General features: G+C 40.4%; 1 protein-coding gene across 1 annotated transcript in view; it reads left to right on the forward strand.

Moving 5' to 3' along the window:
• lamc1 (laminin, gamma 1) overlaps window positions 1-27727 on the forward strand; it is a 225855-nt gene that overhangs the window by 170349 nt on the left and 27779 nt on the right. Inside the window, exons 5-17 of the mRNA XM_048601974.1 lie at window positions 4840-5028; window positions 6527-6644; window positions 10199-10297; window positions 14396-14532; window positions 15526-15648; window positions 15865-16054; window positions 17019-17131; window positions 19669-19890; window positions 21252-21440; window positions 23136-23381; window positions 23967-24120; window positions 27240-27382; window positions 27488-27666. Coding sequence (XP_048457931.1) covers window positions 4840-5028; window positions 6527-6644; window positions 10199-10297; window positions 14396-14532; window positions 15526-15648; window positions 15865-16054; window positions 17019-17131; window positions 19669-19890; window positions 21252-21440; window positions 23136-23381; window positions 23967-24120; window positions 27240-27382; window positions 27488-27666 — 2102 coding nt within the window. The remainder of the gene's footprint in view (window positions 1-4839; window positions 5029-6526; window positions 6645-10198; window positions 10298-14395; window positions 14533-15525; window positions 15649-15864; window positions 16055-17018; window positions 17132-19668; window positions 19891-21251; window positions 21441-23135; window positions 23382-23966; window positions 24121-27239; window positions 27383-27487; window positions 27667-27727) is intronic.

The raw sequence follows: 27727 nt of genomic DNA on the forward strand, positions 1-27727 counted from the left end.
TTCCATTCAGGCTCTTAGTCATTAGCTGCATGTCTCACTGAAGGATTTCTGAGTTTATATTAAATCGGACTGAAACTGAAAAGGAGTTTGAAAAGACAGATCCATTGTACAGTATGTAGGTAATAGAATGAAAAGCCAAATTACCCCTGGAGAATATTACCACAGATAAAATACGCATTTAGCCTCTCAGATCGATGTTTGTTTCATGAGCTTCCTGGTCTAATCCTACATTCTTGTTCACGCCGCACATTTTTCCTTTATAGTTCTTTTTCAGGCAACTATATAATTTACTTTTCAAAAGGATCTGCGGACTCTACAATCACATTTATGCAGAAATTTCCACAATCCAGTAACCCAATCTATAAAGATAGTGCCTCATTGTGTATATTGTAGTTATTGATGTTTTCTCTTTGGGAGCGCTGATCTGTAGGATCTCCAAAGGAAACATTGCTTCCTCTAGAAGTGGAGGTGTTTTCCACCATCTGGGGCGGCACCGTGGCTCAGCGGTTAGCACTGCTGCCTCACAGCGCCAGGGACCTGGGTTCAATTCCACCCTTGGGCGACTGTCTGTGTGGAGTTTGCACATTCTCCCCGTGTCTGCGTGGGTTTCCTCTGGGTACTCCAGTTTCCTCCCACAGTCCAAAGATGTGCAGGTTAGGTGGATTGGCTAAGCTAAGTTGCCTGTAGTGTTCAGGGGTCTGTAGATTAGGTGGGTTATCGGGGGATGGGTCTGTGTGGGATGCTCCAAGGGTTGGTGTGGACTTGTTGGGCTGAAGGGCCTGTTTCCACACTGTAGGAATTCTATGATGATTCTATGATCTGCAACTTGAAAGTATAGTTTGTAATAGTTGATAAGATTAAAACCATGTCACAACAGCACTAAGCGTTTCTAAGTTCAGAACTAGTTGGAAAGAAATTAGCTGTTTTCAGCATTTTAGTGAACTGATTTTGGGGATCAATGGGACATTCTGTAGATGAAAGTTTCAAACAAAAATTCTACAGTTGCATTTTCACTGATTATACCCAACTCCCCAACCCATCCTGCTCAACTGGCACATGTCCCTGAGAAATCTCTTTCTTGGGTATAATAGGAAAGTTTATGGATGGTGTATCAAGTTTCACTTCTTTGAAGTTTTGTATATAAAACTGTAATAAATGAATGACAGCATTTGGTGGGAATAAAATCCTGGATATGGTGTTAACGGGCAAGGTTTTTAAAAAAAAAATTGATCCTCTGAAGGTTCTGATCTCATTTGCCAATTCTTGCTTACCTCCTTACCAGCATGTGGCCATGACTAGGAACAAGATACCATAATGTGTTACTAATTGCCCTGGAGAAGATTGCAGTGAGCAGCCACCTTGGATAACCGTAGTACCTGCAGTGTGAAGGCACCCATAGTGCTGTTAGGAAGGGAGCTCCAGGATTTTGACCCAGCAACACTAAAGGAATGGTGGTATATTTCCAGGAGGGTGCGTGGTTTGGAAGGGAGTTTGCAAGTGGTGGTATTCCCAGGCATCTGCTGCCCTTGTCCTGGTAGTGGAAGTCCTGGCTTTGAAAGGTGCTGTCAAAGAAACCTCGTATAGTTCTTGCAATGCATCTTTAGATGGTACACTCTGCTGCCATTGTACATTGGTGGTGAAAGAATTAAATCTTGAAGGTTTCAGTTGGTTTTCAATGAGGTGGGTAGTCTGTCCTGCATTGTACTTGGAGCTCCATCCATCTAAGTCCAGAATATTCATAACATTCCTGAAATGCAAGGTATTGGGAAGACAGGAGGTAATTTACCAAAGGTAACCAAAAATCCAAAGGTGAAGCACCTGTTGATAGGTAGATTTTTTTTAAAATTGCAGATAGAAAATTGAATGCTGAAGTTCTTGGTCTTGGATCATCCCAATAACGTGATATTATTCGCTTATGGTGATGCCTTGTGCAAATCCTGGCAATGGATTTCCCAGAGTAGGAAGATTTTTAATATTCCTTGTGGGAGACAATCTGAAGTTTTGTTTAACATGGGAAGCAAAGGAAACAAAAAAAGGGTGGCAGAGCACCTTAGCTACCGTAGTGCTGATTCTGCTATGTAGTCTTCTATAGGCTAGCTCCATGACTGGATTTGAGTCTTTCTCACCAAAGCATTAGCCTGGTACTCTGGATTATGAGTTGAGTGATTATTACCAATAAACTGTCTGTGTCTCCCTCTCTGTTTGCCCCTTGTGCTCACCCTCCCTGCCTGCCCCTCTGCCTGTCTCTCATGCTGTTTCCTGCTTGCGCACTCCCTCTTCCCCCACATGCTGTGTCCCTCTTCTATTAACTCTGAGTAGGACAGTCATGGGCTCGCTCAAGCTCCCACTCCAAAGACTGGAGCCATGTAATCTACTGATTTTTGCTGGTGCCTGCATTGAGTGAGTGTTGCACTCTGAGTTGTGTCCTTCAGTGGATGTATTAAAGAACAACTGTTCTCTTGGCTGCATCTAAAAGACCTCATGTATTTTGAAGAGTAGCAGGGGAATTTTTCCAGGTATCCTGGGTCCAATATTTATTGACCAATGTCAAATTAAGGTAAAAATTGACATGGTTATTTATCATATAAGAGATTTGCTGGGGTGTTTTCTACATTTGAACAGCAACTATATAGTTGCCTGCAAAGTACTTCAGAAGGTCCTGTGATCATGAAGGCTATTAGATGAATATTTATATCTCTTTCTCCTCCATGCCAAGGCTCAAAGATAATATAAACTACAGGAAATAGATGAGGGAAGATTCATTGCATATCCTAAACATTGAATTATAATGAATTATATTGTTATGTGTTTTTAATGAGTCAGAAGTTGTTTAAGGACTTAAATAAGAACATAAGGAATAGCAGGGTTAGACTATATGGCCCTTGAGTTCCTTTGTACTCCATCTGCCACTTTCTAGCATGGATTTGTATTCATTGAGAGCCTCTTTGCATCTTTCTCATGGCTTATATTCCCACATTTTGTATCATCAGCAAACTTGAATAGGTTGCCCTCCACCCTTTGTTTCAGTCATTATGTAGATTATAAATGGCTGAGGCTCTAACGCTGGTCCTTGTGGGACCCCACTGCAATAGAACCTGATAATGTCCCATTCATTTTCACACAAGTGACATACTGCTAATGCTGGAAATCTGAAAATAAAGCAGTGTCTTTTGAAAGAGAAAGAGTTAACATTGGTTCTAGTGAAAGGTCATCAACCTCAAATGTGAAATCTGTTTCTCTCTGTTTATTTCTCCTCTATTATTTGACCTCTTGCTGATACTGCATTCACACTAATATTTTTCCTCCAACCTTTATGAGATGTTACAAAAGCAAAATAAGAGATCTGACATTTCTAAAAGTATTGGCTTATTGTTTGAATAGAAATAATGTGCAAGGGTATGGGGTGATAAGGAGAAGATTGTCACTAGATACTGAAGCTAGATAAAGAGCTCTGAATGGTGGTCTCCTGCACTGAACTGCTTGTGTCTCTGTGAAAGAAAATCAAACTGGTGGAGAACTCGGCAGTTCTGATCATCTGTGAAGAGAGAAATGAAGTTATTGTTTTGAGTCCAAGTCATATCTGACTCAAAGCATTACAAATGCTGACAAACCTGCTGTGTTTCTCCAGCTCTCTTTGTTTTTAGATATTTTATAATCAACCTGTTCAGATGCGTCAGGACACATGTCTGGAGCAGGTAGGACTTGAACACCAGCCTCCTGGTTTAAAGGTAGAGGCACTAACATTGCATCACCAGAGCCCTCCTTACTTTCTGTTTTTATCCCATGTTTTATTTGGGTGGTTTATTTTAAAACGTAAGTATTGGATACATATAGAACATAGAACATTACAGAGCAGTACAGGCCCTTCGGCCCTCGATGTTGCGCCGACCTGTGAAACCAATCTGAAGCCCATCTAACCTAAACTATTCCATTATCATCCATATGTTTATCCAATGACCATTTAAATGCCCTTAAAGTGGGTGAGTCTACTATTTTTGCAGGCAGGGCATTCCATGCCCTTACTACTCTCCGAGTAAAGAACCTACCTCTGACATCTGTCCTATATCTATCACCCCTCAATTTAAAGCTATGTCCCCTCGTGCTAGCCATCACCATCCGAGGAAAAAGGCTCCCACTGTCCACCCTATCTAATCCTCTGATCATCTTGTATGTCTCTATCAAGTCACCTCTTAACCTTCTTCTCTCTAACGAAAACAGCCTCAAGACCCTCAGCCTTTCCTCATAAGACCTTCCCTCCATACCAGGCAACATCCTGGTAAATCTCCTCTGCACCCTTTCCAATGCTTCCACATCCTTCCTATAATGCGGTGACCAGAACTGTACGCAATACTCCAAGTGCGGCCGCACCAGAGTTTTGTACAGCTGCAACATGACCTCGTGGCTCCGAAACTCAATCCCTCTACCAATAAAACCTAGCATACTGTACGCCTTCTTAACAACGCTATCAACCTGGGTGGCGACTTTCAGTGACCTATGCACATGGACACCGAGATCTTTCTGCTCATCCACACTACCAAGAATCTTACCATTAGCCCAGTACTCTGTATTCCTGTTACTCCTTTCTTTCTCATCCTCAGGATGATTGGAAGTGCTTTATAATCAGCTAATTACTTCTGAATTGCAGTTGTTGACCCATTGTAGTCATCACAGCTGGCATACAATTAGGTTCCATAAATAGTGTCATAGTGACTAAATAATTGTTTATAGCCATGTTAATTTAGGGGTAAAGATTGACCAGGATACTGTTTTGTAGTGAGGAAGATCTGCTAGTGCTTTGTATGATGATCTGAGCAATTTGTTTTACAATTTCTACTTCAGCTTGCAATTGCCACGGCAAATCTGCAGAATGTTACTTCGACTCCGAGCTCTACCGAGCCACCGGACACGGTGGGCACTGCCGCAACTGCATTGAGAATACTGATGGTCCCAACTGTGAGAGGTGTCGGGATGATTTCTACCGCCAGGGCCCGGAAGCCCAATGTCTGCCGTGCAATTGTAACCCAGTGGGTGAGTGCAGAACTGTTCAAAACAGAATTTATTTTGGTAATTGTGTGCACAGTTGTTGCACCATAACATCTTGGGGAAAATGCCTCAATGATGTGCTTTGTACAGGTTTGGTTATGGCAAAGCTTTGGCTATGTAGAAGCTTTGGTTAATTTACAAACTTCGCTTCCCTGAAGATCTGAAATCTCGTTGAACTAGGAATACAAAATGACATGGTGGTGGAGTCCAAAGAATTAAAAGGTCTCATTCCTTTGAGACTATGAAGATGAATCAATCTAATGAATGTATCTCTATTTGCATCTGTCTCTATCTTCTTTTATTTATTTTATAAGATATTAGATTGCAACCCTGTACAGGTTCTGTAGCTGTGCTGTTGAATTTGCAAAATGTCAGTCTCCCATTCTGGTCACGTTTGTTTCTTTATTCATTCATGGGATGAAGGCGTCTCTGGCTAGGCAGCATTTATTGCCTATCCCTAATTGTCCAGAGGGCAGCTGAGAATCAACCACATTAACATGAACACTTTAAACTGAATCCAATGTTTGATAAGAGTCTACTGCTCCCAACCATGTCCGTAGCTGCACTGAAAATTCATTACATCGAAAATTTTCTTGTTCGAGGGCATTGCAGTTCCACCCTGGAAGACCCAATGCCCTGCAAACAGTAAAATGAAAGAAAGGACTGCAAATGCTACAGAGAACCGAAATCGCTGGAAAAACTCAGCGGGTTTGGCAGCATCTGCTGGACTAAAAGCAGAGTAAACATTTCAAGTCTGGAGACTCTTCATCAGAACATAACAAACAGGAAAGTTTTCGACGGTGCTCATCTGTTCCAAGCAATTTCTGATGGCATATATTGAGACCAGTTTCCACCAAGGGCTTTAACAGGAACTGTCTTAATTTTGTACGAACGTCAGTATGGAGTAGAGGCATGCGACTGAAATGCTCCAAACTCATCTGCATGAAAACTAAACAATGATATCCCTGATCAGGAGCTGAAATTTCCATGTGAAGCTTGGGGATTGATCTAGTTGCTGACGCACAGCCAGCAGTGCCCTCTCTTGGGAATCAATCTTCTTGGCAGCACTCATCAGAATATATATCGGTTACCTCCCTCTCGGAAAGTCATGGCACTTTGCATATGCTGGCACCTTCACACCAGCTTTTCAGGCTGAGGAATCTCAGGAAATGGTGCAGACAATCACTGAAAGTCTAATTTGGGAGCCTGCTTTGGAAAATAGAAATTGTAATGGATAAAGGCCCAACCTTTCCAGCCCTTCCTCATAAAATAACTCCCCCCAGGGATCAGGCAAATAAACTGTCTCTGAACTAGTTCTAACAAGACAAGAACTGTACATTGTACTCAGGATGTTGGTGAAACCACATCTGTTCTTTTGTATTCCACTCTGCTTGTAATAAATAAGCATATTCCATTTGCCTTCCTGTTTTATTTGCTGTACTTGCTACATAAATGATTAATATTGCTTTCATTTGCTTTCAAGGTTCAATCAGCACACAATGTGATATCTATGGCCGGTGCAGCTGCAAACCAGGAGTGATGGGAGATAAATGTGACCATTGCCAGCCTGGCTACCACTCACTAACTGAAGCAGGATGCAGGTAATTGGAAGTATGCGGTTTTGTAGTTTCTTTGCTCTTCATGCATTTCCAGTGATGAAGGTAATAGATGATTAACTTATTTTTGACAGCTGCTTACAATGATAAGCATCTAACTGCTCACTAATATTTAATACAGATATTGTGTTTGTGGATTACCCTTCCCCTCCACGCAATGTTTTCTGTAGGTTTTAATCATTTCAGTAGAAACTGCTGTTAGTTATTAATAGCCCGCAAATGATTAATGTGAATATATATCAGTCCCTGATCTCCTCTTTATTGGTGGCATCAGTGTGTTTCTTTCAAATAGTTAACACCTCTATACACAGAAAAATCTCAACCGACATCCGTTTTATATTAGCATTTGCTGGTATTTAGTGTTAATTGATTCAACTGATGGCTGCATTCAAGATCAGTGCCTCTCAGGACGAAAACAGCATATGCATGTAGGTTTAGAGTCCTGCAGAGTGAGAATTTGAGGTTTCTGAATGAGTGAGTAGAAAAGGATTTTGAATTGATGCTCCCATGCACTAAACCTTTGCATGAAAATAAAGAGCCACTTCCACTTTCAGGCACTGCTGGGCTGGCCCCCAATATGCGCACAGGTGGCAGCAGAGGCAGTGTCCTGCGTGCAGTGTGCTGTAAAATTTAGGAAATGCAGTAACTGAGACACACGGAACGAGCTCAGTGCAGGTGCAGCAGCTGTTGATGGAAAAGTCCCGGTTCAAGAGCAAGTGATCAAACAGCAGCTTCCTGGGAGGATGGCGATGGAATGGAAAGAAATTTTTAATGGAAAACATTGCCACTTTCTCTCCCAAAAGCAGCAGTGCAAATTGCTAGTTCAGTTCCAATCTCACTCAGTTTGTTCTTACACTTCTTGTTCTGGGTGCACGTCATTGATGTCAGCATCACTGACTTCCCATACTATTAGAGCAACAGGAGATACTCCATAGGCAACATTACATTTCTGGCTACCAAGTAGCCCATGTGCTCAGATTAACACTAATGTAGATTATTTGTAAAACTAAGTTTCTGCTGTTAGATACAGAAAAGATTGAGTTGGCTAGTCTGAGTCTTGTGAAAGTAATTCCCCCCCTTGGTAAGGAAGCAAAATGTTCCTGGAGTTGTAGCCAAGCAAGGAGTCACTAACTGCAGGAAAAGGAGGGAGAACTGTGCCGAAAAGAACTCTGAATAAATAGGCTAATCTACAATGAGCTGATGTTAAGTTGAAGTGGGACTGTCATCAATACCTCTTTGCATTCTAAAGGAAATAACAGTGACAGTGCATAAGTTGCTTGGTGTATAAGATGGCCCCATATTTCCAGCCCTAGCAATCATGTTTTGCATGTAATTCGAGCCTCCTATTCAATCACAACAGTAGCATTAATTATATGCCTTGCAACTAGATGTTTTATTTGTGTTTTAATCAGGCACAAGGGATCAAGCAGACAATTCAGGTTGTATAGTGAAAATGTATGAGTTTAAGACACTCGTACAGAGCGGGCTCCACATGGCAAACAACAAAAAGAAATGAGTCTTACAACAAAATAAATGAATTATAAAACTGGTTTCATTCAAAGTCATAACATATGCTAACTTGTTAAAAAAAACTCTGCTGTAGCAAGAGAATTCTGGGACCACCCAGTGGTCTGATCTTGAGAAGCATATTCCTCAAATTGTCAGAATAGTTTCAGTGTCACTTGATATATACTTTTTATATATAAATCAAACCCCAAGTCCAGCAAAGATTTCAGAGAAATAGCTACTTGGTTCCTTTATGAAATAGTGTCTAGTGTTGTAGCAGAAGATTAACATTACTCAGACTACTGTCAGTTTATAGCAATTCTTCATTAGACAGTGCCAAGGGAAAAGTACCCATTATGTTACATGGGCAACATAGATGAAATGCCCATGATTTTTTCTTGCTCAGCTACAAAACTGCATTGGAATGGATGAAAAGCAGTTTTAGTGAAAACTACAGGATGTGAGCAGTTAAGACTCAATGGTAGTAACTGTACTGTTGACAGAATGAAATTAAAGGCAATGGCCATTTTCAAATGTAATACCATACATAAAAAACAAAAAATCCCTGCAGATGTTTTTAATACATATGCCTGACAATGATTAGCTGGATGAGGATTGAGTCAAGTTATGAATTTGATAATGGGCAGCACAGTGGATTATGTAAAGAGTAGAGCTTGTGGGACCTGTTGAGATCCAGAGATGCCTCTGAAGGAATAACACTGGCATTGTGGTTATACCAGGAGATTCAAATATTTCCCCCAAAAAGCAATTAGAAGATCACATTTGTCGCAATGGAATAGGTTGATGGAGGGGAAAAAACCCTTCAGAGTGCACAAATATTCATGCTATCCTGCTTGTCGTCTTGTGTGGTTTTGAAACACTTTTTCATTGCAATTAAAGGTATCCTTATGTAATTAATTTATTCAATATATCATGCCACATTAATATGAATTAGCTATGTATTTCTTCTTCGCATCTCAAAATATCAGCAACCATATTCTTGTGGCAATTCACATTTTTTTATTCCATGCACAACTTGGAATAACAATGCAATCAGTTTTGGAGGCTTCAAAGGTTGACTTGTACTATGACATTTATGGTAACTAGAAATACTCAGTTTCCCTCTTCCAAGAGTGAGCTTGGTTTGAGGTTTTGAGGACTTCTTGACCCGTCTTAATGTTCTTAAAATCACCAAATGCTTGTTTGCTGTGTATTAATTGAGATACCATATTTTATAAAATATGAAACCAAAAGTATAATCTATTGTAGTCTCACTTCCACATGAGGCATCACGATTGCCATTATAAGATAATAGCCATATAGTTGACTGCATTAGAGTAACTTCATTAACTGCTAGTCATGTAATTAGAAAATGCCAAAAATACCCAGCAGGTCAGTCAGCCTCTGCAGAGAGAGGAGTAGTCGGTATTTCAGTTAGATGTCACATCAGAACATGGAAATATACAGAATGAAAGAAGAAAAGGGAAGGCCTGTGATAGAGCAAAAATGCAAATGGTTAAATAAAAAAGCAGCTGATGATACAAGACAAGATAGAGTGGCAATGGAGCAAGAAAAAAATAAGATATCATCTTATCCAAGTTATAATGCTTTTCAATTCTGTCGAAAGGTCACTGACTTGAAATAAAAATGGGAATTGCTGGAAAAACTCTTCAGGTCTGGTAGCAACTGTGGAGAGAAAACAGAGTTAACATTTCAGATTCAATGACCTGGATCTGAAACATTAACCCTCCTTTCTATCTGCAGATGCTGCCAGATCTGCAGAGTTCTTCCATCAATTTCTATTTTCCAGTATCTAAGTCTTTTTTTCTGTTGTTTAGTGTCACTGACTGGAAATGTTCATTCTGATTTATTGTCCACATGCTGCAAGAAGAGCTGAGTATTTCCAGTGTTTGCTTTTGCATTAATTGCTGTTGCTCCACTTGCCATCTGTTCTAGAAATTTTGGATTAACTGCAGAAGCACTTCCCGGGTTTAGGTGGTGTTGTGTTTCTTACGTGCTTTCTCTCCTGGCAGACCGTGTGCTTGTAACCCTGCTGGCAGCACCGAAGAATGCATTGTCGATACAGGGCGTTGTATGTGCAAGAATAATGTTGAGGGATTCAACTGTGAGAGGTAGGATTATGGGTTCTTTTGTTGAAGTTATGTGATTCTAATGTTAGTTTAAAAAAATCAGTCTCTGTTTATTTGTTATTTTGCATTAGATTACATAGAATTAACAGAACAGCAATAAGCCAGTTTATGTATGTCAGCGTTTATGTTCCACACAGCCACTTCCTACTCTACTTCGCTTTACCTCACCGTACCAGCATGTCCTTTGATTCCTTTCTCCATTGTGCAGTTGCCTAGCTGCTTAGAGGATGGCAAGGGGTGCTCTCTTCTTTCTGTTCAATGCCATCTCTCTCCGCTTCTAATTCCTCCTTTTATTGCTCCTCCCCAGATAAGCTGATCCTTCCAAGGCCTCACGGCCCTCTTGGACCACGTCTCTCTGGAGAGCTTTGTTAGGGAGAGTGTAGCAGACCACCAAAGTGACAGAGACTCTTGCAGGAGACTATTGCAAGGCACAAGCTAACCGCACTCGGTGCTGGACCCAGTGCCCTCTACGCTGTCAATGCCCAATGGTGGTCCCAGTGTCTTGCCCTACAATGATAAAGAGGACCTGTGACATCTGGATGATGCACCACTGTGCTGCAGCAGGTGGGATGCTGCAGAGATGTGCACTGGTGGGAACAGTGTCTGTGACCATATGCCTAGAAATTCACAATCTCATTCAGCACTGGTGTGCAGTTATATCAGTGTCTCTTCACCTACCTGTAGATCCTGTGTTGCAGGCAGTGTCTCTTTCTCTACCATGCCCCTTATCCTATCTGGCCTCATGGTGCCTGGCATTTTGCCCTTCATTTGCCAGCTGCTGCTATTCAGTACAATGGCTTTGATTTCTGAGGATGCAGCCCCTCCTGTTTCCAGATATGCCTTTTCTTGGAGCTCAAACTCCAAACAGCTTTGCCCACTGTCCAATAGCCGCACAATGCCAGTATAGTGATGACCCCTTATTCTAAATTTTCAAGTTCTTAGTTCAAGGCAGGAGCCTTAATTGTGATAGACTGCTGTAACTTCAAATGTTTCATGCCTTTTGGCTTTCAAAAACATTTTTACTTTATTTTTAAATGCTGGCTACTTCATAATTTGCCCAAATCATGTCCTTGCTTCCCATGCAGCTGGTTTGACTCAATAGCTTCTAAATGTTGACTCATAGTATTATCCAGCACGGAAACAGACCCTGTGGTCCGACCCGTCCATGCCGATCAGTTATCCCAATCTGACCTAGTCCCATTTGCCGGCACCTGGCCCATATCCCTCTAAATTCTTCCTATTCATTCACCCATCCAGGTGCCTTTTAAATGTTGTAATTTTCACGGTCTCCACCACTTCCTCTGGCAGCTCATTCCATACCTGAATCACCTTGTTGCCTCGTAGGCCCCTTTTAAGTCTTTCCCCTCTCACCTTAAAACTATGCCCTCTAGTTTTGGACTCTCCTACCCTAGGTAAAAGGCCCTGGATATTCACCCTATTCATGTCACTCATGATTTTATAAACCTCTATAAGGTCACCCACACGTTCCTGGGGAAGAAAGCCACAGGCTATTCAACCTCTCCTGATAACTCAAACCCTCCAGTCCCAGCAACCTCCTAGTAAATCTTTTCTGCAACCTCTCGTTAGTTTAACAACATCTTAACTGTAGAATGGCGACCAGAATTACACGCAGTATTCTCAAAACGGCCTCATCAATGGCCTGTACAGCTGCAATATGACATCCCAACTCCTATACTCTGTGTTTTGACCGATGAAGTAAAGTGAGCCTAATGCCTTCACCATCCTCTCTACCTGCAACTCCACTTTCAAGGGACTATGCACTTGCACCTCAGCAACACTCCCCAGGACCCTACCATTCACTGTAAAAATCCTGCCTTGGCTTGTCTTGCCAAATGCAACACCTCACATTTATCTAAATTAAGTTCCATCTGCCACTTCTCGGCCCATTGGCCCATCAGATCAAGGTACCGTTGTACTCTGAGGTCTTCTTCACTGTTCACTGGTGTCATCTGCAAACTTACTAACCATGCTTTCTGTATTCACATCCAAATCATTTATATAAATGACAAAAAACAGTGGACCTAGCACCAATCCTTGTGGCACACCGCTGGTCATCGGCCTGCAGTCCGAAAAACACCCCTCTATCTCCACCCCCCGTCTCCTATCTTTGAGCCATATTGTATCAAATTGGCTAGCTCTCTCTGGATCCTTTTGGGAAAATTTGAAAAGTTGTGGGAGGTGGGCAGTTAGTAAGCCAATAATGGCATTAATTGGCCTGGTACTTGATGTGGGCAAGTTTGCAGACACACACTCTCGTCTCCTCTGCTCTTGGGAAAATCAGGCTGGGCAAAAAACGAGGTGGGACTTTTAGCTGTGCACAAGTTCAATACTTGCCTCCATACTGAAAGATTTTGTTGATTTTCAAAGTTAAGTGCTCTGCTAAAGGTCACTCTGGAATGCTGCACTGTTTGCTGGAATTTCTTCAATGTCTCTTGAATGTGTTTCTACTTACATGAGAGATTAACCCAATTTAAGAGGATGTTTGAATCATCTGTGGAATGGATCTCCTTAATGTAATTGGCCTAATGGGTACTATCTGTATTGCAGCCTTGATCAAAGAAAACTGTTGGGTCTGTCCACAACTGGGCAATGCTTCTTTTGCTTAGTGCCTTAAACTAGTCATCCATAGCAATTTGGGTTCTACTACTAGTTTTACCTGAATATCCACCTTGAAATTCTTCAGAGTACAGAATGCTTCTTTGCTGACCTTTTCGATTGCAAATATCACTTAATTTTGGAAGATTATTCTCCGGATTTTAAAATATTACACCTTGGGATGCATCAGAGATATCTCAGAATTTTGCATCAGTTTGAGGAATAGGGTTTTAAAAATAGCTATCTTAAGGCATGTTTAGTTCAAAGGAGTTGTTACATTCAATCACTTTACAGGCAGCTCCTTTGTAATAGTTTTGTTGTTTTGTCAGGTTGCTACAAGTGTAAAGAGATTTTAAAATGAAGTCAGGTTCCAGATTTGAAAGTCATGTGGGAGCTATACTGAATTCAAGTATTTTCTGAGTATCAATGTGGAAAAGTGTAGCCTTCTGCCATGCATTAAATGAAAAGATCCTCTGGTACAAGTGTCAATAATATTTGTTAGTCACTGTTTTATCCCTCAACCAAAATCACTTTGAAAAAAATTGTGTTAGCTTTTATTGCTTTTCACATGATTGAGTGGTGGGTAAATTGGCTGTCAGATTTCCTACATTACTGCACGTTTCTTTAATTTCAACAAATATCCAGTTGGGCTATAAAGCACTTTGCTGACGTCATGAAAGATGTTATATAAATGCAGGTCCTAGTCTTTTCAGCATCGTCAATTTTAACAGGAACTGAGTCTGTTCTATATATCTCACATTCCACCACTGGAAAATATTCATTTAATCTCTCATCTCATTTGAGGCTGAATTTTAAACCTGTTTCCTCTAGTTTTGTGGCCATGATCCAAGTCAAATAACTCTCATACATATCAACATTTGTCTCAGCATTTTTAAAGATCCGGATCATGTCTCACCCATAGTTATCTTCTCTCCACTGAAAACATGTTCAGCTCTGTATGTTTCTTCATAACTGAGGCCTTCATGTTATTGACTCCTTTTTCACTGAAGTCCCTCCCACAACTTTACTGCCGCTTTGGGCATGAAGTCACCTTGTACTTTTGCTGTCTGTAATCTGTGCAAATGAAAGGTCATCTTCAATGCTCAATGTACATGCTGTTCACTGGCCCAGAATGTTGAACCTTTCAATGGCTAAGTTTTAAGTAGAAGTAACTTCAGAAATATGTTATTGTCTTTTGTCATTTTCACTCAATAGTAATGAAGATAGCTAATTGAAATTTTTAATTGGGTATTGCTAAGTTGTAGCTGAGGAAACCACTTAGATGGCTGAGTTTTTTTTAATTGAAGATAAAATCACAGCCTAGTCTTTTTGCAATCACGAGATTATTTGGCTTTTACGTTGCATAGATAAGAATTCAATAACTTAGCAAGGTTCTTAAAAATCAACAAATTAGTTTGAAATGTTAGTAGTAAATACATTCATAATGAGTTTTCTTTTCTACAGATGCAAACCAGGATTTTTCAACTTGGACCCCCGGAACCCTCATGGCTGCACAGCCTGCTTCTGCTTTGGTCATTCATCTGTTTGTAGCAAAGCTGAGGGCTATAGTATCGAGAGGATCGCATCAAGCTTTGATACAGGTGTTGCTGAGATTTTCTAATGTGCATGCCTCCATATTTCTGGCTCTGACCATGGACTCATTTGACTTGGTATCACTGAGCTTGATGCAGACTTGACAAGTAACATCCAGCTCAGCCTCCAGTTAAAAACTAAGTTGCAAAAAAAATTCAATCCAAAAATCTTTATTTCGTGTATGTAACACTTACAGTTTAAACTAAAAAGGAAATTATTTTTGGTCCATTGATTCAATTCTTTCCAGCAGAGCATGTCCAACTTGCACATCACTCTTATCTTGTTCCCTATATCTTCTCAGTCCTCTGAGGAAGGAGATAAAAGCCATAGAGTGCCTAACAGATTATCTCTAATACCCGAGGGTAGTGAAAAAAAACTTGTTAGATATTAATCCAATATTTGCTGTCAATGGGGTCCATGCAGACTTTGTACAATGTGTTGTATTGTAAAAAGTATTGCGTAAAATATTTGTCTATATTTTAACTTATGCCTATGATTAAGCCCTGTGGATCATGTTTATTTAGCCTTATTTTAAAGGAATTAATTGACACAGTAATCATTCACTTTGCACACACCTTTTTGTGTCTGCTGTTGTTTGGATCATCTGTTGCCCTGATGTACCTTCCAATTGCTTTAATTATGTTTGTTACAGTTAAGGGAATACCTTGTATAAAGCCATGCTGCAATCTTAATGGATATGATTTCAGGTCTGCTTTCATGGGTTGGAGGGTTAGTTTGTTCAGACCTCGTTCCTAGCCTCTTGTACGAAGTACATACCAAGCCAATTCTAAACGATCAGACTCTGCAGTGGTTACTGTACTTTATTCGGATCCTGTTGATCTGTCAAAGATCCATGTTGTACTGCCAAGTAAGCACAAAGTGAAATAGTCCCTGCACAACAGCATTGAATGAAACTGTGATAACAGGCCAAAGGCCAGTGCATTGTTATGCTTATAGTATGGCATGAAGCGTTTTGTTTACTTCTCTTTTTGGATATGCAGGCAATGACAGATGGCGGGCTGAGCAGCGAGACGGTACTGAGGTCCTGCTTCAGTGGTCCCCAGTGAGCCGTGATATCTCTGTGGTCTCTAACGATTATTTCCCTGTTTACTACATTGCTCCTGGTATGTAAATTCAGTCATTGTATAATATTTCATATTTTTCAAAAACAAGTGAGTACAATGATTTGAATGTTGCTGCTGCATAATGTTTATGGAGATGGTGGCTGAGATTGAAGACCTTTAACCATCTGAGATTATATAAAGTTACTCTTTAAAGAGGTATCACTTCCTTAGATGCTTGCACACCTAATCACTGGTTTTCCTTGTATTTTCTTCCAGCAAATATGTTGGGGAATCAGCTGATGAGCTATGGTCAGAACCTCTCTTTCACTTTCTATGTGGACAAGAGAGACACACGTTTATCAGCCGAGGATCTAGTGCTGGAAGGAGCAGGCCTGAGAGTAACAGTTCCACTGATAGCTCAGGGAAATCAGTACCCGACAGAGAGCCCACAGAAATATGTCTTCAGGTGAAATAATCATAATGTCCGTAACACAAGTCATTTAAAATTGTAACCAGTAATCATATATTAATTGTGTTGAATTACACAGACTCTCTTTTGGACTCCAGACTTTGAGATGGTCCAAATATATTCACTGTATTTTGTGAACTTTATTAATAGCAAATGAATTTTAGAACAGTATCCTGGAACCTCCTAGCTTGCTTGTCACAAAGGATTGGAATCTCTGCTTCTGTGGAAGTCATGAACTGAAGCAACAAACTTTGAAAAGGCATGGGGAGCGGGAAATGCTTATTCTCTTTCTTGCTTCTTCCCCCACTTCAGTCTTCAAGACGAGAAGGTCAGAGGCTAATTCACCTTGAGCTGCAATTCACACTAGCCCATTTCCAGATCTACAATGGTAGATGTTTACCTATCATTTCAGAAAAGGGACGATGTACATGAATTTTGTATTGCAGCAAGGCAGAACCTGCATGGTAACTGTAGTAACTGTTTTCACCACATACAGTTGATTGGATGTATCCAGGGTGGCTGTTTGATGCCATCACAATACAGATGATGTGTAAATCTGCGTGCAGAATTCTGCATTGCATGACCAATATCAAACCCTGTGCTGCCCTGAAACAATGAGTCATTATCCCCATGACAACAGAAGAATCAAAGTCTCTTTCTTCCCTTAAATATAACCTAAGCTTTGGCTTAGTTCAGTGCCAGGCCTCACAGGTGAAATATTGTCAGTGTTGTGCTCTGAATCACCTGGTTCCTTGTGTTCAAAGCAATGTCAGTTTAATTAAGAACAGACGTTACACCCACTCCCTGGGAGAATCAGCTTTTATTTCTATGCACTCTGATTCAAGTCATGCGCAAGGATCTGTTAAAAACAAATGAAAATATTTACATTTTGAGCTAAATTTGCAATAAATATTGCTTCGAATACTATTGTAAATGTTTATGATCACTTTTTTGTTGACAGGCTTCATGAAGTAACAAGTTATCCGTGGAGGCCGCAGCTTTCTTCTTTTGAATTTCAAAGGCTTCTCCACAACTTGACAGCTATCAAGATTCGAGGCACATACAGTGAGAATAGTAAGTGTCCCCAGACCAAGCTGATCTGACTCTGACAGTCGAGACCATGCGTAGGCCCATCCTCTGCAGTGCTGCCCACAAAGGTAGTCAAACATTGAACCTTCCTGCTGAAGTAAACTTTGGTTCCTAAGCTTGGTAGACTGTAAGAGCCGGGAATTACCCACAAATGGCAGCAGCCAGCTTCCTGCCTTCAGGCTCAGAAGCAAAGTCCTTCAGCTTGTCTCACGTTAACAGCTGGCTGCAGGTAAGGCAGCTTCTGGAACAGGAGCCAGAAATGGGACCTGGTTGCCAAAACAAACCTGTTATATTACCAGGCCTGAAGTCTGAAGTGTGGTCTGCTGAAACACTGTGTATTCCCAAACCTGGATGCAGAACATTGTGGCTGCAGCTGTACCTCTACTGGTCTCCTTGGAGAAGGAGAATTGATAAATCCAAAGCAGATACAAACTGCATCATGAGGCGGTGATATGAGTGCACGCTCCGGAGTCACATTTCAACGGTGATTGAACAGACATTGCAGGTTCCTTGGGTAAAGCTGAGGAGTAGATCTCCTCGGGCACTGCTCCTTTGCTGTATTGCCTTAACTCCCTACTCTCTCCATTTACTCCACTGCCGAAACAGGCCCTTTCTGGAGTTGGGAGTCTGTGCCCAGGGTGGTTCCCACGCTTGGTCCTCCAACCTGCTACTCTGACTGCCATCCCCTTGACCAAGATCCAAGCAGAGACCACCAAGCGGCCTCCTGGCTCCACCCCAGGCACAATGGTGGGGATAGCAAGATGGTGGCAGTGGAGACATAAACTATCAGGACATGAAGCACTGTGCTCTCAGCCTCTTCCCAAACCACCCACCCCTATTCTCAGCTCTGGAAAAAGGGGCAGTGCATACACGTGTGCTGACCTCTGCTCACGTGGTGAAGTCCCTGTGCAGGGAATGCAGTGAGCTCGTTGTGCAGGCAGATGCTTTCTGTGGACTGCCACAACCAGCTGATGTAGCCTTGAGGAATATGCAGACATGGTCTATTTTGGCATGCTGAATAATCGCCGATTATTTGAAAGGTTAGGGAAGCTAAATACTGAATACAGTGTTGCATTGAAGAAAGATATTAAATCATTATATACGTATTCACTAGGAAGATTCTGCATTGTTTAATGAAGGAAGTTGAGGAACAACTTGTAGAAACAAGAAGAATAGCCACCAGTTCCCTCACCACAAGACCAAGTGAGTGGTGCTTGGACATGCTTACTGTACTGAAGATAGCCAGAACTGCAGAGGCTGGAGTCAGACAATACAGTGTGGACCTGGAGGAACACAGCAGGCCAGGTAGCATCAGAGGAGCAGGAACGTTGACGTTTCAGCTCGGGACCCTTCTTCATTATTGCTGTGTTCCTCCAGCTCCACACTGTATTGTCTCTTACTGAAGTCTATCAGTACTATACAAACTTGTGTTGACCTTGCACAGCTTAACAAAGTGATGCAAAGGGAAATCCATCCTAAGTCTGTGGCTGGTGAAAGTTTTTAACTAAGCTGTCTCAAAGGAGAATTCTCACAACTCAGATGTAAATAGTGCATGATGGCATGTGCCATTGACAAGCAAGATTGCTTACTATGTTCAGAAATCCACTTTGAGAGATTTTGTTTCAATGGACTGCAATTTGGAATGATCTTGACCCCAGAGATTTTTCAATAGACTGTTTCCATTTTACAAGTCTTCATAGAATCATATGCCACCTGGTTGATTTATTGATACACAGTGGCACAATGGCCAGCAAACCACACTCAGCATAGCCAGATCCAGCAGGAATAGTTGAAGAACTAGAGGTATCTCAACATCCATTGGTGTTGTGTTGAAACTTGTCCAGATTGAAGTCCCAGCAGGGATGCCTTTGAAAACCTATTATGAGCATTGACCCTGTTTTATAATTTTGGACAATTTACCAGTTATTCATAAGTGACTGGTCATTCCAGTTTCACTTTCAGTCCAGGAGCATTTGTGAATCACCAAGTGCCAAGCCAGAGCTTGGTCAGCATTGTGGTGACCTGGGATCTCTAAGGACATTGATGATTTCATTGTTTATTGTGAGTTGCTCCAGATCAACAAGGTATATTGAGACCCTCCCATTTCCCACTAGATGTTGGAACATATGGGCATTTGTTTTTGATGGAAGATCTCCCCTACTTGCTGCAGATTATTTCTGTTTCCTTTTATTGCAAAGAAACATCACATGATATTTCAAGGATAGGTCCAGGGGAAATAAAAACCAAGTCGGAGCAGATTTTGAACTGTGACCAAACGTTAAGTCGAAAGAAAAGGGTTTGAAGTGACCTTTTTTTAAAGGTGGCAGAAGAGACAGTAAATTTTAAGGATGGAATTCCACAGAATGTGAAAGACTGGCGCATCATTTTTTTATTTAAGTCCATGTAGATTTAATTCCAATAAAAGAATATAAAACTAACATTGTTCACCTGGTCTATGCATATTTTCAACATTTTTGAAAGTTTAATGTGTTTGCAACTAACTTTTGGTCATGTCTCCATAGGTGCTGGACACTTGGATGATGTAACTCTGCTCACTGCTCGTCCTGGCTCTGGATCTCCTGCTGAATGGGTAGAACAATGTACCTGCCCAGCTGCATACCGGGGCCAGTTCTGTGAACAGTGTGCACCGGGCTACAGGAGGGAGGATCCTAGGCTTGGAGCTTTCAGTTCCTGTGTGCCCTGCACCTGCAATGAACATAGTGATACCTGCGATCCGGAAAGTGGTGAGCGGCAATATTTTAATGAGAAATAAACTCTGCTTAGAATGATGACTTGTGCTTACTGACACAATATGAAATAAGCCCTTGCTTGGATTAGTTTATTTAGTATATATCATGCTTTATGTGATGATATTTACCCAAACCATTTCCCAACCATCTCAAACTCTCTTCTTTCCCCGCCTCTTGTGAATCAACCTGTATGTGTTGTGAATTTAGTTTCTGAATTCTGAATTCATAGTGTGTAAGGGTAGATTAAATTAAACATTTTTCTTACTCCATTATTTGTGTACAATATCTTAACTTCTCAACATCAGGAAGACATTGGACTGAAATCATCATGAGCTTTATTGTTCATCGACCTAATTCTCTATCCATAATATCACTTGCAGTGACATGCATGCTGCCTGAATCAGAATATGGTTGAATGCAAGAAGGCATTGTGATTATTAGTGGCTTCCTTTACTTATACAATGAGCTATTTTTATAGACAAAATCTGTCAATCTTTATCATAGATGCTAGTAGTCTGGAAGAAGCTGGAGTTCCATTTGTGTTTGAAGAGGATTTTTACCTCCACATTCTTTGGTACCTTGTTTTAAATGCAGGAGTTGAAGTTTCCATTAAAAGAGAATTTTTGCATTTGTTTACCTGAAAGCCTGGTCTGTAGAAATGTTTTAAAACCTCACCAAGCCTTGACGTATCCCTTACTCTCTAGGTTCAAATCATAGAACTCATTGGCTAACAGCATTGTGGAAGCACCTTCACCACATGGCTTCATCAGCTGCCTGTTGACACTTAGTTCGGTTGGACCAGTGTCACCCAAATTCCGAGGACTACTTTTTTAAGAAATTGCCTTCTTACTGCCCTTTAGTGCTTTAGGTCTCTCATGCTAAATCTTAAAAACAAAACGAATGTAAATTTTCAGTAATGCTATTCATTTCAACGCTGCTGTTTCCTTGATTTTGTTTTGGAGAAGTCTGAAGTTATTACCTATAATGAACAATCTTCTCATGTTTTGGACCAAGACAGTCCAGAAGAACATGTCAGATCCCTGCACACCCATACATGAGTAAAAATTGCCTCTGCAAAATTTTACATTTTGTCCTGGGGTTTTCCATCGTTGTTTGAAAATTCACAGGAAAATTTCAGGTCACTGTCAAATATGTGTAGCATTAAAACTGCCACATGGTATCTATAAAATACCTACCTTACAAGGAATTCTCTGCAGTCTTGCCTGTCATTCTAAAGGATCTGTACACACTTGGTATTGATTCAGAAAGTGCTAACAATTTGAGCATTTTAATGTCTGGAAACTATATTTGATATACGGATAATTAACTACTTTATCAACCAATTCAATCTATAGGTGAATGTTACTGCAGAGACAATACAGCAGGATCAAACTGTGAGCGGTGTAGGGATGGTTACTATGGTGATCCTACAGTTGGTAGCTCAGAGGACTGTCGTCCGTGCCCTTGTCCAACTGGTTCAAGCTGTGCCATGGTGCCAAAAACCAGGGATGTAGTGTGTACCAACTGCCCTAAAGGAACTACTGGTGAGATCCTCAAAGTTTGAAAAGTATTTTTCTTAATCAGTACAAATATTCTGGTATGTATGGGAGAGGTGGTTCTGTGTCAAGAAACACAACATAAGAATATGTGATCAAGAACATCATCTGAGAAGACAGTTGCCACCTGTTAACTCTTCCCCTGTTTTCATCAGACAACTTAGAAGTTTCTATTGGGAAAATTGAAGCCACTGTTTTTGGTCTCCTCAACAAACTCTGGCAACATTCTAAAATAAAATCGTCTGTTTGAAATCTTGGTATTGCATTTCATTTTGAGATGAACTTCAGACCTGTTATCACCTCGTTACTAAGACTTCCTATTTCCACCCCTGCAACATTGCTTAACTTCACCCCTGTTTCGGCTCATATGCCACTAAAACCCTTATTCATGCCTTTTGTTTCTTCTGCACTCAATAGACTTGGCTTATTTCCCACATTCTACTCACTGTAACTTTGAGATTATCAAAACTTCAGCCCACACCTTAACTTGCAGCAAGTCATGTTTTTCTATCATCCTTATGCTTGCTGACCTGTATTGACTCCCTGTCGCAACAACTTCATTTTTAGTTCTAATGCTTGTTTCCAAAACCTTTCCATGGCCTTATCCCTGTGTATAATCTTCTCCAACATTACAAGATATCTGTGCATTCCCAATTGCAGTTCCACTGGGGACCAAGCCTTCAGTTGCCTGGGCTGTGAATCACATCTGCACCACTTTAGCTCACGGTCCTCCTTTTGAAGATACCCTTCAAAATCCCCCTTTCTGACCAGCCTTTTGGTCACCTATCCTGATCTCAGAATCCATTTGACAACCTATTGGTACTTCCTTTTCACACAGTGTTAAATGTTATTATCCCTCGTGAATTGTCCTGATAAGTACAAGTCGAAAACTTTTGACAAAATGTCTATTTTCAGCAATAATCAAGTTTTGTGTCAACAAACGATTACCCTCAGTTGCTAATTTATTCATAAACAATTGAGCTCTTTCTGGTTCAAGAGCAGTATATGTTTGAAAAGCCAATAACTGAAACCAAAGATTTTTCTGTTGCTCTCATTTGGCAGTAGAAATTATAACTTTCATAACTTGGAACATTAAATATGGCTGACTGGAATGCTGTTGTGCTCAGTAAATTTACTAGTCATTGGCAGAGATTGTTAGCTTCAGTGAGCGGCTAGAACAAGACCTCCTGTACGTCTTTCACAGAAAAGGTTGGAATCCCCAGAAAAGAGAGGCTCCCACAGACTTTTGCACGCTATCTCATGCAAAACCTCAGCAAAAATTCTGGTTTTGGTTACAGAAGCTTGGTTCAGTTGGAGGGATTTATTATTACTTCCTGATGTCATGTTTGAGCTTACTTAAATGCTTGCTTTCTATTTAAGTGGCACCTTTTTTAAAAAAAAGATAATCTTTCATATTCATTTTGTTGGCTACAGTGCAAAAATTTAGCACCACTAGTTAAGCACTGTATTTTGTTGCTGAATGTTGATTGGACTGATTATTGATTATAAGTGCACAATGATTCCTTTAGCCTTTGTGCCTTTTGCATTTTGTGTTAGCTTTGAAAGAACTGTTTAGTCACTCCAATCAGTATTGTAACTAGGGGAATTCTGCTTAGAACGTGGGAATGTTTGTTTTCATGAATTTGGTGCATTTGATAATACATTTTCTTTCATTTCAAACAGGTAAAAGGTGTGAACTATGTGATGATGGGTACTATGGTGACCCTTTAGGAAGTGAGGGGTCTGTGAGTCCATGTAAACCATGTCATTGCAGTGACAACATTGATCCAAATGCTGTGGGGAACTGTAATCGGCTGACAGGAGAGTGTTTAAAGTGCATCTACAACACTGATGGATTCTACTGTGACAAATGTAAAGATGGATTTTATGGAAATGCATTAAACCCAATTCCATCAGAAAAATGTAAAGGTAAGCTTCATATTTTACTGTAGGTTCATGAAATGCTTTCAAAATGTCTAATTTTTAAAAGTGCATATTAGCATTAACTCCAATGAAAAGTAATATATTTCAAATCTCTCTGACTGTGAGATTTAAAGTACATAAAATTGATTTAGTATCTTAAAATGCAATATATAAAATAAATGCGCTGTATGGAGCAAAACTGGTGAATTACCAAAACTGCCTTCAGTGTTAATTTATCTTTGACTGACAGAAATTTCATTACTGAATAATAATTTTCTTTTAACCCAACAAAACCTTTGGTATTGCAGTAATTCTTTGAGTCATTTGTGTGTTGTCTTTTCTGATGTCTTTCACTGTATTTTTGGGGGCAACTTATTTATAGGACGAAATATCACAACTTTTTCCCAGCAACTGAATGTGGGTGCCTTACTTGCATTTTTTTTTTAACTAAATAATGATATGAGCGGAAAATACAAAAATGAGTTTCTTGCCCTTCTCTGCGGACTCTTGCGCTTCTTCCTTCCTGCCTTGCCCTACTCAATGTTTTCTTAAAAACAAAGGATCTAATGCCCTTATTGTTTCTCTTTGCAGCTTGTAACTGTTCTCGATATGGCACTGTGGATCAGCAAAGGAACTGCAACCAAGTCACCGGTCTGTGCGAGTGCTTAGTTCATGTCGTGGGCAGGGATTGTAGTCAGTGTGAGTTAGGCTATTACAATCTTCTGAGTGGCCAGGGCTGTCAGAGGTAAGTTGAATAGAGGAATTTGAGTTGATTGATTTTCTTTCTGCAGCAACCTGTTACTTCATTTCAGTGAGAAATTGAGGTAACAAAAGTCTTTTGGGGCCTATCTGCCTTGTGAAAGCGCATGAGAGAGAAGCCTTCTCATAAAGTGAAATTGTGTAAATTTATGTCATATTTTGGGCATCCACCTCCTATCTGTTTTGCATAAATAATTGCTGTTTACTTTGTTTATTTAACAAAATACAAAGGGATAACGTTACAGCAAAGTTGAACACTTGGGAAAAATAAAGACCCTTTTTATACGTTATTGAAACTTATTTTCTTTTTCTGCTTAAGGGCTGATGAAGAAATATTTGATCCATATTTGTATGCAGAGTTGGAAAACACACAAAAGGAGTTAAGGAATATGAGTTGCATTGAGGGGCCCTAGTTTCCTGTGAAAGCTAACAGAATCAGGGGAAGTTACTGGCATCACTGATTGCTGCTGACTATTCCTCCTGACAGTCTGTTGCTTTGTTCCCTTCTTTCTATACAAATCTTAGTGTCCAAGTCATAGAGTCATACAGCACAGAAACAGGCCCTTTGCTCCAACCAGTCCATGCTGACCATAATCCCAAATTAAAATAGTCCCACCTGGGGGTGGCACGGTGGTTCAGTGGTTAGCACTGCTGCCTCACAGCGCCAGGGACCCGGGTTCAATTCCACCCTCTGGTGACTGTCTGTGTGGAGTTTGCATGTTCTCCCTGTGTCTGCGTGGGTTTCCTCCAGGTGCTCCGGTTTCCTCCCACAGTCCAAAAATGTGCAGGCTGGGTGGATTGGCCATGCTAAGTTGCCCGTAGCATTCAGGGATGTGTAGGGTGGTGGGTTATAGGGATGGGTCTGGATGTGGGATACTCTGTGGGTTGGTGTGGACTTGCTGGGCCGAGGAGCCTGTTTCCACACTGTAGCGATTCTATGATTCACCTGCTTGCAGTTGGCCTATATCCCTCCGAACCTTTCCTATTCATGGTACTTATCCATATGTATTTTAAACTCTGTAACTGTACCCGCATTATAATGTCTCATCCAAAAAACAGGTCTCCAACAATGCAACACCAGTTCAGCGTGCTGCGGGTGCAGTGTAGATACTGCGGGTGCAGGATTGCTAACACTTAGTGAAATCCAAGAGTACACAGATCATAGTGCATGTATAAAACTGTTTTAAGTGGCAGTAATCGCAGCAATCAAAGTTATTTAGTCCATCAAGTCTATTCTAATCTCTGTATATACAATTATGCATTGTAATGACTCAATGCAGTAATGCATTGGAAATAGTTTAATCAATATATCCAAAGTTGTTGTGAGCAAAATCAATTAAATCATGCTGTAATATCCAAAGTGCTGTTATTAGAATAACTTTTAACAAAATTACCAGTGGAAACATCGGAAAAACATCTGTGCAATCTGCAAGTGTTAAAAATGGTCATCTTCGGAAAGTACAGAAGGAATGGTTGTGTGTGAGGAACAAATAACAAGGAAGTGCTGGTAATAGACAGTGAAATTAGTCTACCATTTCCCTTTTTAACAAAAGGGCGCCAGTATGAGTAAACAGAACAGTTTTGTACTCTGAGCAACCAGTGCTGAGATCTACAATTTCCGTGTTGAATATAAAGTTGCCTCCATACAACATGCCCTCCCTTCTACCTTGTGAAACTAAAAGCTCCAGTTTTGTCGTCCTGCTTGAATTCTTGGCTTGGCAATAGCGGTGCAGCAGAAATTGAACGGAAGCTAATATTTCAGCTTTGGAAAAGTTTTATTCTAAATCAGTTAGCTGCTCTAAACAGCAAAATGTGGTTGCAGCATTTTAGAGACAACCCTACATTCTATCCACACATCATTCCAGTCTTACTGCCATGCTCAGTAAAGAAACGATAAGAGAACTTAATGCATTATTTAACGAGATTTCCCAGATTAAGTGCCAAAGATCTGAATGATACAGTCATATGAATTCAGTATACTGAGAAAGAAAAGCACTTTTGTTTCCTTTATTTGAAATAATGCTGTTTACTTACAGGCTTGCCACTGAAATCAATAGCAAGTATTTTATGTTTTGCTTACTGACAAGTGTGGATTCTCACTACTTCAACGTAACTTATTGTTTGAGATTTTATAAAGAAAATAATTTTCTTTTGACTACTTTTTCCCCCAATTTCAATCCCATTTCTGTGTCCTTTCCTTTGCTTGCTATACAGTATTTTACAATTAAATATTCCAATTTTTGCTCCCTGGTTTGGAGCTCGCTCTCTCTCAGATCCTTCAGTCTGGCTGTAGAGCTATACTTTTGTTGGTTCAGCATCCTCATGTTGTGAATGTTGTATTGAAGCTGGCACATTAGATCAGGCACACGTGAGAAGTCTCTGCTCTAAAGCTTGCAAGAACTCTGTGCATTCAGCTGTAATGAATGGTGCATGCTATTTGGTGCTGACTGTACCACCTGGACCAATAATTTCATTAAACCATTGCTATATATTAAAATGACTTATTAAATATTAAAATCTTAAACTTTGTAACATGTAATTCAGAGGCACAGTGATAGTGCAACTTGGTCTACATTTCCCAGAACACTGGTTAATAATTCTGCGTGTAAATTTTGTAATGAGCACTCTGTTCCAATGGTTTCTTTATAGCCCATTAACTTCAAGTTTACTTGGTAACTCATTTGTGACCATATTTGGTGCATTTTGTTTGACAGCTCATGTGGGATAATGCTATTGAATATCTCTTTAGTGTCTATTCTACTTGTATCACAGATTGGATAGAAGAATTAATTTTAAATCTTAATTATGTGGTTGCAAAGTGGGTCTCACAAGACTGCACAAAATATTCCTCCCAGTCGTCTTACACTGGCTGGCTGTAGTGTGCCGTCAACTCAAAGAATAAGAAAAGTATTTGACAGAGATGATCGCTTCTCATATAATGTGTTTACTGTTTGCATAAATGGTACTTGCCCTTTTTGTAGTATATAATGGGACCTGGATTAACTAGTTAACCTTTTTAATCTTGCAGTTCAGTAGTTAACATTATTCTTCACAGCAGAACATGAAGGGTTTCGTTGGTTGAGTTCACCAATTGTTTGCTCACAGGTGTGACTGTAACCCCATTGGTTCCATTAACGGCCAGTGCGATGCCCGCAATGGACAATGTGAATGTCAGCCTGGTGTTGTTGGTCGGCAGTGTGATACATGTGAACCGTATCACTTTGGATTTGGCCAGGATGGATGCAAACGTAAGCAAACTATTTTTTAAAAATAACTTCCGGGAACATCTCTCAAAAATTGTTCTTGTCATTTTCTAAAAATCAAGTGTGTAAGTAGTTTATCTTTTCTTACAGCCTGTGATTGTGACCGTGAGGGCTCTGGATCTCTTCAGTGCAAGGAAGATGGAAAGTGTGACTGTAAGGAAGGATTTGTGGGCATACACTGTGACCAATGCGAAGAAAACTATTTCTACAATCGGACAAGACCTGGCTGCCAGGAGTGTCCTACATGCTATAGGCTGGTGAAAGATAAGGTAGAAAATACTACTTCTACATTTGATAGTTGTATTATTACACAATGCTTCATCTGATCCT

The sequence above is a fragment of the Rhincodon typus genome, chromosome 10 (assembly GCF_021869965.1).
Source record: "Rhincodon typus isolate 14 chromosome 10, sRhiTyp1.1, whole genome shotgun sequence".
Taxonomy (NCBI): Eukaryota; Metazoa; Chordata; class Chondrichthyes; order Orectolobiformes; family Rhincodontidae; genus Rhincodon; species Rhincodon typus.